Below are 15,560 nucleotides of genomic sequence, written 5' to 3'. Positions count from 1 at the left end.
CATTTAGAAACATTGTATCTCAGAAAAGACCTACACAGAAAACTGACTTACTTCAAATTTCGAAGAGGCTACATAGTATTTTATCTTACTAATTATACAAATAAAATCAAACCCAGCTCTCCACTTATCCTTTACTTTTAGTGGATTAACCGTGCTTACTTTCTCACATAAATTGCTAATCTTCATTACCAGGCACAGGGCTCCATGTGAGACATCTCCTATGGCAGTTAGACTTCCACTATGTATAAATCATCTCTCCACTGTGGCAGAGACAGACAGACAGAACATCTGCTTCTTGCTGTTCAGTCTCTAAAACCATAAACCAGAATAATGATAAATAGAAATTGTAGCCACAGAAAACTCAAAATGCTGTTAAACATCAGGTGAAGTATGTCCTCATCCACTCATACAATTTCTTTTTGACAGTTCTTTTTCCCTTTGTATTTTTTCTTTAATATAAAAACCTGCATATTGTCCAGCTGCCCTGGTTTCGCCACAGAGAACGGTATGTGCTTTGTGGGCCTGATTCTGCCTTCCTGAAGGCAACTGAAGCTCTTTCATTGATACTTTTTTGAAAGGAAGCAGAACAGATCCCTCTCATTATAACTTCTATTCAATAATATTATTGTTAATCAGCTACTTAAAATACCAGTATGTTATTCTGCATCAGTAGACACCATTCTCAAGCAGATATAATGCATACTGAGAGTAGCTTTCTGTATAAAAGTGTTTACTTCTAAACTTCCTTCCATCACTCCACCTTGCCCATGAGTGGGAAAGTAATTGCAAAACATCACTACACAAACCCTCATGATGTAGGCTTGACAATATCCAAGTAAATCACTGTTCTCAGTCTCCCTTCTCTGCTCATCTGCAGTCTTTGGTATGAAACAACTATATCATAAAAGCTCTTATTCACACATGCTTTTGATATTACACTATTTAATCACATACAGCTGTAGCTGATGAGATTGTTACAAAACACAATTTTAATGCAGCACTGGAAGAAAGTTCTGGAGACACATTAACCATTTTCCTCTACATCAAATTTCTAACATTAAGAGACTTTTCTTCAGTAAGAAGAAAATAAAAAAAAACAGCTCACTTGTTGGCTTTTTTTGTTTTTAAATCTGCTTCTCTTCTTGGACACTCTGGAGTGGGCTTGCTTGCAAGTGAACTCAAAGCGCCTGCCTGGAGTGTAGATTGTGACAAACCCACTTCCCCCACACCAAAAAAAATGATAATTAAAACCCCCTGCTTGCAATTATATGCAAAGGGAATGCTATCCAGGCTACTTGCAGCAAGACCTGAAATGAACTCCAGCATTCTACTTGGAATACATCTTTTCTTACCTGCTTTTTAATTTGTAGAAGTTCAAGAACTGACATTCCAATAATTTTTACCAAGATACTTGAATTCATGTGCAAATATACCATCATGCTTACTTTGAAAGACCCCCATGAATTAAAAAGTTCAGTTTGCATTGTGCTTAATTTTGAAGGGGCACCTTGTATAAAGCGTACTAACACTAACAATCCTACTAACACACAGCATTTGCCGCAGCAAGATCTATACAGACTAATCTGGCAAGTGCTCATAACTCCCACCTTTTGGTAAGGAAGCAAAATATCTGCTTGCAAAATAAATATTTGTAGAATACAGTAACACACAAATGTTTGATAGAGTGAAAATCTAAACTTTCCCACAGGTTGGTTGGGGGGGGGTATTTTTTTTAATTGTTTTTTATTTAAACAAGCTTGCATTGAAGCAACAGATAAATGGGGAAAAAAAAAAAACAAAACACCAAAACATTCAACATTATTTTAATATATATCATGGTGTCCCTTACAGCAACAAAAGTATTCTAAACCAAGCATGTAAGGGTAAATGGCAAATGGTAACGGAAAACAAAATGAGTTTGTATATTGCTGCATTTTCCAGAGGAACATAACTTTTATCTTACTTACTGTTTAAAGCAACTAGCAAAATATGAGAGATATTAATATTACTGTCAGAATTACAGCCAGGCTTAAATATTTTTAAATGGCATTTAAACAAATTCATATTTCTTTCAGACAGTTCTCAGAGACATTTAAAACACACTGTGACATACTGAATCAAACAGAGGCTAAGTGTGAACGAACTTCATTCCTAGAAATGCATTTCTCTATTTGCAAGTGTTTGCCTTTACTTTGGCATGATCACATGGGCTCCAGCTAGACTTTTGAGCTCTGGCAGCAATCCAAGCTGCAGATGGTTGGAAATGCAGCCTGAAATCAGTGTGTGGTTGATGAATTACTCCTTACACCTGACCCCTGCTTCACACCAGGCACCAAACACAATCTGAACACTACCAGCCAGAGAAGCCCTGTCAGGCATCTCCGTATCTGGAACAGTTTCTTCAAGGCCTTCTGTATGGCCAGATGGCAAAAAGTGGGGAATGCCGTAAACTCGCTAAACAGAAACATGAGTGACAAAATAGCACAGGATTCATAGGTACAAGGTGAAGAGAAGCAAGAGCTTTGCACCAATTCCCAAAACATGCTTCCTGAAAGACGTTGACAGAGTAAGGAGGGAGGCATGCTCATGACATGCAACTGAGAGAGGTCCCCAGTTCCTTCATGCCAAAGGATGCCCTAAAAAGGGCAAAAAAGAAACATAATAAAACAGATACACACCCTCACATCTGTACCTGTAAAATTACTTAATGGAGCTTAAACTCTTCTGAGTTTGAATTTCCCAATTGTTTTTTGACTCAGCTGGGGCACATATCTGTCGCTTCACAGACATGCTCATTAAGCCATTCTTGCCTGCAGGCCAGTCTTCAGACTTTCCATATCCATAGAGACAGGATTTTATTCATGTAGGTGTTGGGAAATCACATTTCTTCCTTTTGCATGTGTTCACATGCGCATCAGGCATAGAGATGAAGAGGTATTGAGAGTACAGTAAACATCACCTCTCTGGAGTATTTCAGCCTTCTGGGTAGCAAAGTCAACACAAAAGTTAAACTACCAAACCCAAACCATGACTAATAGGTAAGAAATACTTGGAGAATGCATGAAAGCAAACCACACAGAAATAGCTCCTAAACTGGCATATATTTACCCCAAAAGCAGGTACAGCAATCGCAAACCAAACAATGTCCATCAGCAGTTAGCTGTGGCACCTCCTCCTTTCTACACAAGTGATTCAGAATTTTTCAGTAGCCTGTTTGCAGAAAAAGCTTACCCCAGTGCTAGGTCTAGCCATAAGCTGCAGAGAACAAAGAGAAAACACAGCATTGACCAAATTAGAGGCTCTTTCAAATATATTCAAGTAGATACGTTAATACTTTTCACATCTTTACATGATCTTTCATGGTGCTTAGTTTTCTTCTGCGCAAATTGGTAAAGAGAAAAGAATTTGTTTTGGCAAGCAAGAAATTAACGAAAGAAATTCAGACCACAACACAAGATTTGGCATCATTATCATTTCATATGCGAGAATTTACAACATATTCCTGTAAACCAGTTTTTTGAGGAGTTATACCATCAGCAGGGATGCAACTAAGGAAATTCACTTACCATCTCCAAATAAAATCAAAAACTGTTACAGATTCTCATCAGATATACATGAGCTGAACCACCTTCATGCAGTATTCTTTGCAGAAAGGACACATGACTGCCCTTCACTTACAACAGTAATAAAAATGTTTATTCTGAAATAACTACGACAACAACTGGACTCTGCTCTCAGGATCTGCCTAAGACTTTCAACAGTGTACTTTCAAACTGCAATTGTCAGACAGCATCATGCCAAAACAAGAAAAGTAACATTATGCCTTTCTTCAAACTCGGTGCTTGTCCTTAAGAAACATATTAAATTCCTTACACTTGCCTCTTTAAAATTATCCTACTCCCCCCCCCCCCCCCCCCCCCCCCCCATTTAATTTTTGGATAACAACAGGCTTGCTTAAACCTGCAATTAAAGTTTAAGCTTCATGGTGGCATCTGGTAATGAAGGAACACAAGTAAACTGGATAATAAGAGTGCATGCTCTATGTTCCACAAAAGGCCACGAAACACTAAAAACTTACAGCAATCAGACAAACATATGGAATCCATTTTTTCTATTTATAATCCCATCACCCATCTAGCTATTCATTTACACCATCTCTGTGCAACAACGAGCTAGCTATGTTAGAAGACACAAGCACAGACTGTACCCTGAGATCTTGAATAGCCCTGTGCTCCCCCATGACAAGGATGTGATGTACAGTAACACGGTACTTCTCAAAGAACAGAGACAACTTCACCAAACAAGCAAAGCAAAAACAGTGCTTCACCCAAATATGCTGGGGAACATGGATTTCCAAACTTTGCTTGTTGAACGTGCTGCCGCGCTGCATTTCACAAGTGGTACACAAATGCCATAAGAAAGCCTAGAATTTCTTTCTTAATTATAAATGAATGGCACTCCCCCCTCAGCGTGCATGACTATGAGCATAAGACAACATTCTTTCTGTAGAGCTGCTTCCATGCAGCTTTTGAAAAACAAAAAGCCAGAGTTCATAGGATGGCTGGAATCATACAGGAATCATATTAATACATGCTGCTCCAATAGGTATGATAAAAGATACAGCTCTCCACCACAACACTGTTTGATTACCTATTAGCTTTAGAAATACAATGCATCTAACTGCTTTAAAATGTCCCAGAAGCTGATGGCTAGCTTTAAAGTAACAAAATCCAGATGCTGCCTGTCTGCACTACTCTAAACTCTTAAGGTCTATAGAGGAGAAATACTTGTACACGTGTGTCTACATACATGTATTTATGTTTATTATTTAGGTTTTATGTATGCACTTATCTGTGGAGCAAGGAAAATAAGAAAACTGCCATATAAAAATGCATCACCAATTTGAAATGTTACCTGTTCTTCCAGCAACAGTGCATGTGTGCAAAGACAGACACACACGACTTTTCACAGGGTTGATAATTTTATATACCGGCTATAAAAGTGGTTTAATTTATTTTTTTAAAGCACTGAGTTAAAAAAAAGCTATGGTACCAAAAAGCTATTGTTACTATTTTAAGCCCAAATACAAGGTTAGTTTTCTCAAAAAGCTTATTTTACAAAGTTTAAAAATGAGCAAAAAAAAAGTAAAAGGGAAATAAAAAAATAAAAAGTAAAAAAAAAAAAAGTCTGGCAAAATGTAAGCTACATGAGTAAAAGGCATGGAATGTCCAATATTTCTCCTCCAATACTTGAGGCTATTGTTCTTTCAAAAAACCACCATCAATTGTTTCATGTCCTTGGCTTGCCAGGTTTTGAGGAATAGCATCAGTCTGCGTCCCCCAATCCCCCAAACAGTTAAAGCTATGGGCAGTATTGCAGTCAAGCTAGTGACGGGCTGCTGCTGCAACAGCAACAATACACACTAAATGGTCACAAAGGTAAAATGCAATTTGGATCGACCTTGAAAGGAAAAGAGGGGAGAAAAAACCCAAATCAAACAAAACAATGCACCACCCGATATAAATCAGGCCAAAATACAAAATTAAAAAAGTCTAAACTTTAGACAAAAGAAAGAAATAATAATCTGCACGACACAAGAAACAGCAGAGCAAAGAAGTGAGAGATAACCCTGCCATGAATTACAAGGCTGTAATCATACTGAGTGGTTCTGGTGTCATTGCAACTTCAACCAGCCTGAATTGCCATTTTTACAATTAGTTAATTTATATAATGCAGTAGGGCTATAAACATTAACGGGAAAGTAATTTTTATTGACAAGGAAATACAATTTATCCTTTCAGGACTGCAGCCAGATCAACATGCTTAAAACCAAAAGTCTGGAGAAGTCAGCCTCCCCTGTGGCACTTCACCACACACAGACGCACATATCAAATGTCCCATGTGTTAGATTTGCCACAGAAGCACAATGTGTGTATGTGTATGATATGCCACACATATGTGTGCACCCTGCCTATTCCCCCCTCCCCCCCAAAGGACGTTCATTTATTGACTGAAACTGTTAATCTGTGGGGGTGAGGTCACGCTTCAGAACAGTATCCCCCCCCCCCTTTTCTTTTCCTATATACTTCGGGGTTTTTTAAATTCAGTGTTCTAACAGGGTTTGCAAGCTTTCAGTTTAGGGCTTTCTTTTGTTACTGTCCCTTGGTCACACAGGAAATCTTTTCAGAGAGCAGACTATTATACAATGGCATTAGAAAAATAAAGCTTTAATTAACTAACTCACGGCCAGGTAGCACCAACTTCCCTCAGTCTCTTTAGGAGACGCAGGCCTGCTTTCCAGTCTGCTAGCATGTTAAAAATTATTAAGGTAAAAATAAAGGAAGAGTCCGTGCTTGGATACACTCTCCAAAAGTAGCCACCCTCTATTCCTAAACCTTTTAAATACAACCGAGTACAGCCGTATCATCCTCAATATTTAATTAAGTATTAAAAGCAGTGCAAAACACTGAAGCAAACTCTGCCAGATTTACACTCGGTTAGCTCCAAGCTCTCCTCCGAGCTCCACAGCATCTCCTCCTCAGCTGATTAAAAGTTTGAGTTGCCACAGACAGCTTTTCTAACAGCAAAATGCTTTTAAGCTCCGAATAGAAAGCAGAAATCACTGGAAGAGCCACCAAAAACAGTGTTTTGTGCCCGATACTGACCAGAGCAATCTTTATCCCATGCCATAGTAAACACACTACCTGCCCGGTGTTACGCTAGCGTTAACCGCAGCGGTCTCCCCAAACAATAAAAGGAATTAGCCGACGCCAGCAGCCCTTGAGGAAAAATAAATAAATAACACAAAATAAAGAAAGACATGAAGAGCAGGGCAGACAGTAAGCTTTCTGCCTCTCTCATGCCTGCCTTCTGCCTATCAGCTCGGGTCTGCGTGACACCGAACCCGAGGAAGCGCCGGAAAAATCGCCGAAGAGGCGAGGCGAGCCCGCAATTCGCGCCGCTCCCTTCCCATCACCCGCCGAGCGCCCGGCCTCGCCGGCCCCTACCTTGGTTTGGAGATAGTGGGGGTAGTAGTAGGTGTACTGGGGGTACATTGGCTGCTGGTCCAGGCGTTTGCCCATGTAGCTGGAGTCCTTCTGGCTGGTGCAGGGAACTCGTTGGCAGGGTGTAGTGCCCCAGGGCCTTTCTTCCTCTCACGCCGCTATTCCTGACAGCGCGGGCGACTGGGGAGGCTGCCGAGACTTCCTCGCCGTCTACCGCGCGTTACTTCCAGAGCAGCCAAAAACGCGCCCGCACGCACATATACGTGTGTGTGTGAAAAGAAGGGGGTGGGTGAGCGGGGCGGGTGGAAGCCCCTGCCCGGCTGCCCGCGGCGGAGCAGCCCGCCTTCCCCGCTGGCGGCAGCGAGCGGCGTGCCTCCGGTGGCGGTGCCCGCTGCCCGGCTCGGGAGGGAAACGTCCTGCGCGAGGAGCCGAGAACACAGTCCAACTCCAAGCCTCCGCAGAGCCGCTCGCTCTCCTCGGCTCGCCCCGCGCTCAAGCCCTCCCCTCTCGCTCCCCACCCGCCCCACTTCCAACAAGAAAAAAAAAAAAAAAAAAAAAGAAAAAAAGAAAAAAAAAGAAAAGAAAAAAAGAAAAAAAAAAGAAAAGAAAAAAAAGGGGGGGGGGGAGGGAAGAGCCTTCCCCAGCCTAGTTGCCGCTGCCTCCCTTACGGAGTGACATGGTGCTCAAGGTTTGTCCTGTCTTTCATTCAAACCCCCTCCGCGCCGCGCCACCGGTGGGAGGGACCTCGGCGCGCCGCTCCCCCGGGAGGTCGGCGCAGGCCACGCGGCCGCCTCCGCGCCCCCGCCGCGCCCGCGGTTCCTAGCGCCCCGATGCCGGCCTCCCTCAACCCCTGAGCCCCGCCGGCTGCGGGAAACGGCTGTGGGACTCGGGAAAGCTTGCCGGCGGGGGAAGAGAACCCCACGGCGCCTTGCGTTTGATTTTGTATTATATTGTTTGGATTTTTAAGCAGCAAGAAGGGGAAGGTCATGAAGCACGGGCGCCGAGCGGGAAAGTCGTCGTCGTCCTCCCTTTTACCCCCCTTCATAATTACTCCACACCGTCATTCGGCACTTCGCGGAGGGGCGACCCGGGGCCAGACATATTAAATACATACTTTGTCAGCCCGCTTATATAAGACTCGGCTTATTTAAAGTTGGAACAAAATGGAGGAAGAGGGTAAAGAGGCAACTCACCCGGCCTGACTTACGGGGGGCCTTAGGCCAGACGTATGAACATTCCACAGTGCCTACCAAAATTACCCGCTGCTCTGGTTGACGTTTTGGACCGCAGCAGCAACCCTGCAGCCCAGGCCCGGGTGTGAGACCCGCACCCGGCCCGGAGCCGCACACCTGCCGCAACACCCTGGACCTGTGTCAGCCCCGCGGCCACAGAAGTATTTGTCCTCCGACAGATTCGGAGGAAGAGTTTGTCTTGCAACAGGACTATAAATTATCAATAAGAAAGTGTGGGAATAACAAAATGTTTCCTCTTGTACACAAATCACAGCGTTTATCTCCCTCTTTTTTTTTAAATCAGTTATTCCTTTAACGTATCATCAGATTGATTCCTGGGCCTTTCTACAGCGGCTTTGCCTATTTATACTTTAGGTTTTGTTTTGGGTTTTTTTTTTTTTTGGGGGGGGGGGAAATAATGTGGGCAGCAGTTTCTTTTTGTTTTTATTTAAATCCTCCGTAGTATTGCAGCAGGATTGTCAGCTGCTGTATTATCAACCAAATTGCTCCAGAAAAAAAAATATAAAAAGAACTTCTTTAAAGGGACACTTCTCAAGGCTGGTAGAGCTAAAATTAGACTTGCCAGCTGTGTTTTGGTTTGTGGGCACGTGCATGCACATGACAGGAACATGGAAATATCACACTTTACTCTGGCAGTTTGCTGTTTTCGTAAGCAGAGGGTTTCGTTATGCATTACTATAACTGCCCCATAGCCAGTGAGTTCACAGGAAGCCATACACACATGCTCAAAACACTGCCCATGCATCTGTGTGAAATCAAGCATCAATAATTATTAATTACTACTATTTAGGTAACACTCCTGTATCATACAGTGGAACAACATGCCATGCATACACAGGTATTTGCGCCTCTTATTTCAGGAGAAAAACTTCTGCAGAGTGCTCTGTTCCCAGGGCTCTGCACAGGCATTAGCTGGGAGCTCTTGCCCATCCAGACAAGCACAGTGGAGCACATTGCTCCAGCTTCCAAACTTGCTGAAATAGATTCAGAAGAAAGGACTGGTTGAGTAAACTAATGTAGTGTTTCCAATTCCTACTTAAATCCAAGCTGGTCAGGACAGTGCGATCACTTGGAAGCTCAGAGCAGAGGTGAATGAAGAAGGAAGATAGGAATGGGAGAAGAGGCCCACAGTTCCCATCTCCCAGCCCTATGGTATATATTGCTGCTCAGCTTTAAACACATTGCATCTCATGGTAGTGACATGAGTGATACTCCAGTGATACTCTTGCTTATGCTCTTTTTATCGCCCCTCCCTCTGCTTTTCCCAAGGGTGAAATAGACTGAGGGTTGGTATCTGCAGAAGTGAATAGTGATTACTTGACGGTACAGTGATACTTCGAGCCTGACAACTTTCAGACTGTTCTTTCAACTGCCAGAATTAAGTTGTGCTTCTCTCCCCACCTTCTCACTTTTCCCTCAGGATATTAATGCAGTTTTTCTTGTTAAGTGGTTTGCTTGTAGAAGTGCATGTAACCAGATTTGGGGGAATAAAGAACCTATATGTACAGGGTGAAAAAACAAAAAAAAATACTGAGGAAGTAGAAAACCATGCATTCTGACCAAGAGAGCTATCTGAACATGAAAGGCTTGTTGTGGCCATTATTTTAAGGCCAGGAAAGACCAATTTGGCTATGTCACCTGACTACTGAGAGTATTTCACATCATGCCATAAAATTTCAACACACTGCCCATCAGACACGCTGGCCAGGAGCACCAGCAGTTCTCACAACTAGAAAAACGTCAGGAGCTGCAGGAGAAGACAGACTGTTACTTGTGTAGGTAACAGCTCCACTTCCCTCCTGCTCTCTCCCAGCAAGTCTTATATGCACAGATGGTTTGCTTTTCCCTTTTCACCTGTAATCCTGACAAGGTGCTGAGAAGCGTCTACTGTTTGTTCTGAGTGCTCAGCACCTTGCATGACTCAGCCTTTGGAGATGCAAGATAGAGTGGAGGCAGCAAAAATAGGAATTCAATATAAAAGAGTAGGGGGCCAAGGGGAGAAGACAGGAGGCAATATAGCATAGCAAAAATGCAAATGAACAGCCACAAAAGCAGATTTAGATAGCACACAGCCTCTGAACAAATGCTAGTGCTGGAAAATGGAAAATTTCCATTTGCAAAATACAGACATCAAAAAGATCATCTGTGACTTGGGAGCACACTGTTTAAATAGAATCCCCTTCATTTTCTGGCCTGTGCATTTGAATAACCGAATCCACTTGCAAACTGAAATAGCAGTTTGCCTACCGAGTGTTAAGTATAAATGTTCCTCAAAAGAAAAGACAAGCTGTTCGATCCCAGTGAGCAACAGCAAAAAAACTTCACAACTTTTTTTCCTCTTATTGGAGGCTTGTTATCAATCCCAAGCCAGGCCCACTCCCGGGAATTGAGCGAGCAAGCCAAGTTGCAGCACACCTGCAAGGGTACTGCTGCCTCTTGTGATGGCAGCCTGGTGGGAGACTCACAAGACAGGCAGGCAATAAGGATCTTTTGAACAGGAAATTTAGAAATGAAACTTGGCAAAAAACAAAGCCGTGGACACAAAACCTAGAGTTAACTGACAGGGAAGAAAAAAGAGAATGCTTCTCCTGGCAGCCTGAAGCACAGAAATTACGTATGTTTGGGTGTATTTTTACTTTTCATAAAATGCAGAGTTCTTCATTCATAAAAAGTGAGTTAAAAGAAAAAAGTGGACATCAAGTAGAAGAAAGTAATGCAGAGGCTGTTATTTGCTAAAATACACTTCTACTTACACTTCTTTCTTTCTGCCTATCCTATGAAGACCTTCTAGAGTCATGGGTATCAGCATCAGGGAGCAATTCAAACATTTTCAAGCTCCTTGCTCTTGAAAAACAGCAATACATATTCTAGAAATATTAACTTTTGAGACAAAATTATGTCAAAATTGTCTAAGTCAGGACTAGGGAAAATTGGCTTGTTGAGAGCAGAAATACAGCTGCCACCACCTAAAGCAACAGAATAGGTTAAAGAAAAAAAAGAGCAACAATTATCTCAGGCTTATGTTTTTGACACTGTCTCTCTGCTTTTATTCTCTCTATTTACTCATTAAAGCTATTTCAAAGGAGACAGTAGTGATGCTTGACAGCTTGTTTACAATGGGTTACAAGAAGAATACTGATTTTATTTCTAGATCTGACAGCTCCTTCAGTCCAGGTACCTTAAAACTATATTGATGAACACTGAATCTTGTTCTTTAATAGTTCATTTATCAAGCTGATTTGCCTAAGGATAGCTAACTGAATTTCTAACAAGTGATATATCCTGGTGCAACCATCAGTACAGCATGTGATAACAGTGGAGGAGGTGGGGAAAAAAAGACACACGCACAAAAAACCCCCGATCAAACACTTAGCTTAACGACAGCATTAAGTATCTGGGATCAATAAAATCTCTCTGAAGTGGGAGATGCCACCATTTTCAGCTGCCCTCTCACAAGAAAGCAAACACCACTGAGGGTGGCTTTCTCCACACACACACCTCCCCTGCCTGGAGAGGCAGGTTTGGTCTCCACTCTTCAGCACTAACCATCAAAGCCCCACAAAGTCCAGAATTAGGCACAGCTGCAGGTGGCCTAAAATAAATCTAGAAGAGTTAATGTATGGGATTTTGGACAACAGCAAAGGCTTGGCATTTGCCATTAGAGTTTATTATTTTTCACTTTATCATCTGTCTTAATACTGTGGTTCAGGTATTTCCATTGGTCTACTTTTACCTAAAGGCCCAATCTTAAAGGAAATCTTCAGAGAGCAGCAGAGTGAAAAATTTTGGGGGAAAGCAAACAACAGTGAGCATTCACTGATACCAAATCGTTTGTGTTTTCCATCTAATATAATCTCTTGCATAAGCAGATGAAACCAGCAGCCAACTCTGTGTTAAAGTCCTCTTTCTGCAGATGCTAATGGATGCAACCAAGGTAAATTATCTTATCTTACTCTTTTGTCCACAGTCTGTTTCCTATGCATTTCAGAACCCTTGCAAGTGTTAATTCATTCTGTGAGGTGGAAAAGAACTAAGTAACATGACCAGTAAACAGCAAGGCCCCAACTGTCACAAAGAATGGTGGGTTCCTCTCCACAAACCCTCATTGCATGGTAAAAGCCAAAGCAAATACAACTAACAGAGAAAAGGACTGGTACTTCCTTTCAGATCTGGAGGAGATTCATGGGGAGATAAAGCAAAGGCTTATCAGAGAAATGCAACATGAAGAAATGGAGTGCAACACTGACTGTATCATATCACAGTGTATCCTCAAATAGGATCACATACCAATAATCTAGGGCTTTCAGAAAACACCAGGATTGTACACAGGCTAGAACACATGCCTTTCAAAGGTGGTATTTTCTATAGCAGCTCTATATCACAAGTTAGTAGATATTGCTTCTAGTCTTGAGTGTAAACTCTTAGGATAAAAAATGTCAAACAAAGCCCCAAACAGTAAGAGGACTAACCAAGGTTATTTCACTCTCACAGCATATTAATTTAATGCTACCAGTATTATATGTGGTATGATTTCAGAGGGATAAAATTCTCCACTTCATACCTTCCTTCCCTCCGAAGTCCTGCTTACTAGCCACCTTCCCCACCCCTCTGTTTACTTAAAATCAGACTGTAGTCAGGGAACATGAGATTTTTTTCTTAAGGAAGTTTATTTCTGAAGGTAATGGGGAGACATAAATATGCTACCTGTTTACTGAGACTCATAAACACATATGAACACAGGCAATTAATTGTCACTGAAACAGTGAACATGGAAAATCCTAGCTTTTTAGGGCATGTTTAACTAAATGTTCACCCATCATGTACTGAATTACTTAGTGAGATACTAATTTTGTGCTCCAGCTGAGGGTAATCACAGAACAAACCAGCATTATTCCTGTTGCTCTATGAAGTTACAGCAAGGGTAAGCTTAAGAACAAAGGCCAGCAGGAGTCGAGCCTCTCAACTTGAAAGGAATTATCTTTTCCTCTAATTGAAGTGAGGGCTGTTTTGTTTTTTCTTTCCTTCCTCTTGCTAAATTTCCAGCAACACTCCTTGGCAGAAGGTCTCTTTGTGATGGGGTTATCATGGTTAAAGGCCAGGAGCAGAGCCTTATCTGCCTGGGAAAGTTTACTAACATAACTGCACCAGCATCCTCGACAGCTGGAATTGTGCCGCATAATGCTTCACGTGGGCAGTCTTACCCGGGGGAACAATTACACTGGTAAATGCCCCTCTTTACCTAAACCCAGAATGACTTGAGGTTTGGATCCTGTTCTCCTGCTGGTACTGCCCCTGACCTACACCATGACCTTGGACAAACCACTTTTTCTCCCTCCCTTCTGTCTGTCTCACAAGCTTCAACTGGAATCTCTGTAGTGAGAACAATCTCTATGTTTTTACAATACCACAGGGGAACCTCCATTTTGGTAGGGCACCAAAACAACACATCATCAAAAATCTGTAACAACGAATGTAAACAGCTTGTTCTTCCACTGTCCAGACAGCTGCTGTTAAGAACTTAACTCACAGGCTGTGGCATTTTTTTGCATGGAAAAAGTTAACAATAGGCAAGAATAGAGGGTCATTTCAGGCTACATTCCATCACTATCAAATATAATACTTACTGCTTTCTCCATACTTAGCCTCCCCAGCATGCCAAGAGACATTTTTTCTTGTCTCTTTCATATCTGGCAGGCTTGTTTGCCCGCTAACCTCTTGAGCTAATGCTGGCTGTAAATAAGGCCTGAAGGAACCTTCACTAATAATTTCTATTATATCTGCTAATAAACCCGCTTCTAAAATGCAGTATAATTATGGGTCTACCCTTGCAATTTAGTCCAAAACTGAATTCAAAAGTGTTTGTAAAAATATTTTGACATTATGACTATTGAAAATTTTATGGTTTTCATGAAGTATGACCATTTTTTCAATTTAGTTCAGATTTTTATTTTTGATTTCTTTTTCATACAAATTTTGCCTTGACCCAACTGCAATAAAAATTTCTCTATGTGGTCCCCTTCAAGAAGGACAAATTGAAGTTTAAAGAAGTCTCTAACATGTTTTCCAAAATATCTTAAGCAAAACTTTTCTTTTTTCTCTACACATGTAGGAAAATATTGTTTAGGAATTACACAGATTAAATACCGCTATTTAAATCAGTCTCTAGGGAAATGTGTTCATCAGTTGTTCGGTTTTAATTGAAGTTCATGCCTGGCAAAAGCAATCTGAACTTTAGCTTACCCCAGTAAGCCCTACAGTAACTCAGAGTCTATCCAGACCAAAGTATTTCATAAAGAAAGAAAAAAATACAGCTTATGAGAAACTGCAATCTTTGGCCATAACAAAATGCTATTCTTCTCCTTCTCACCTAAAACCAATCAGAAAGTGAAGTGAAAAGTTCGTAAAAACGCTTATTAAGACCTCTAGTGCCTTGTTATCAGCATGTAAAGCTTCCCTGTGATATTACAAGAAAAATTCTAAGTGTCCACTAAATATGGAATCAAAAGATTGTGCATAATGATTCCCAACAGAGGGGGAATTTCCAGCTCTCAAATTCTGTCTCAGACAGATAGGGAGAAAATGCATAGCAAATGGAGAAGTACAGTACTGAGAACTGGGTTAAAAGTTCCGCGTGCAGGTAAGCTGGAGACTTGAACCAGTTCTCCTTTTTTCAAATCGGTTCAGTCTTTTATAGGAATAATAGCATTTTTTGTAATGGACAGCTTCCATTTACCACAGAACCAATGCAACCTGCTGTGCAAAATCAAGCCTTATGTCACGCCAGATTACTGTCCATCATAACCAAAGAAAATGTCTTGAACTGAATATATTTGGTTCAGGAAATCTGTATTTTGTCAGCTGCAGTATAGCTCATTGTCCATTAAACAGTACCAAGCCCATTCTGAACAGAGCACTCTGTAGAAATGTTTAAACTCCCAATCCTATACTTGTCAACTTTCCAGAGCAAAAGGGAGGGTGATACTTGACATCTAACAAAAGCAGAGTTAGGACTGCCACCTTCCTGCACCACAGAAATTCTTTGGGTAAGAGATAATTTGTTTCCTGCAAACAGGCAGTTGCTAATTATAGCTCAAATCTTCCCTCTTTTTTTCTTCCATCACTTTTTTTCTTCTTCTTACTCCCCTCTCTGGTGCATCTTCAGTCTTGTTCATCAAATATCTTTTGCCTTAAAAAAAAAAAAAATCTCATCAAATCTCTACATTCTCCTTCATCTAGAAGTTACCTGTTTTGAGAATAATTTGCCTGTCATCTTTTATATATTCCAGCTGGGGTTTTTAATAAA

At 41.4% G+C, this 15,560-nt stretch overlaps 1 protein-coding gene across 9 annotated transcripts in view; it reads right to left on the bottom strand.

Moving 5' to 3' along the window:
• Positions 1 to 15,560, bottom strand: part of RBMS3 (RNA binding motif single stranded interacting protein 3) — a 726,761-nt gene that overhangs the window by 447,910 nt on the left and 263,291 nt on the right. For 4 of the 9 annotated variants that reach the window (XM_061465002.1, XM_061465003.1, XM_061465004.1 and 1 more), the window contains exon 1: positions 7,008 to 7,471. The exons of the other annotated variants lie outside the window; for them this stretch is intronic. In XM_061465002.1, coding sequence (XP_061320986.1) covers positions 7,008 to 7,082 — 75 coding nt within the window. In that variant the 5' untranslated portion in view covers positions 7,083 to 7,471. Of the gene's footprint in view, positions 1 to 7,007; positions 7,472 to 15,560 lie in introns of those variants that run through there. 9 annotated transcript variants of the gene reach the window in all.

This window comes from Pezoporus flaviventris, unplaced genomic scaffold (genome assembly GCF_033815535.1).
Source record: "Pezoporus flaviventris isolate CSIRO_AGI_PZ_B2104156 unplaced genomic scaffold, CSIRO_AGI_Pfla_v1 ptg000037l, whole genome shotgun sequence".
Classification (NCBI taxonomy): domain Eukaryota; kingdom Metazoa; phylum Chordata; class Aves; order Psittaciformes; family Psittacidae; genus Pezoporus; species Pezoporus flaviventris.
Note: the sequence above shows the minus strand (reverse complement) of the source record. Positions and strands in the feature narration are given on the sequence as shown.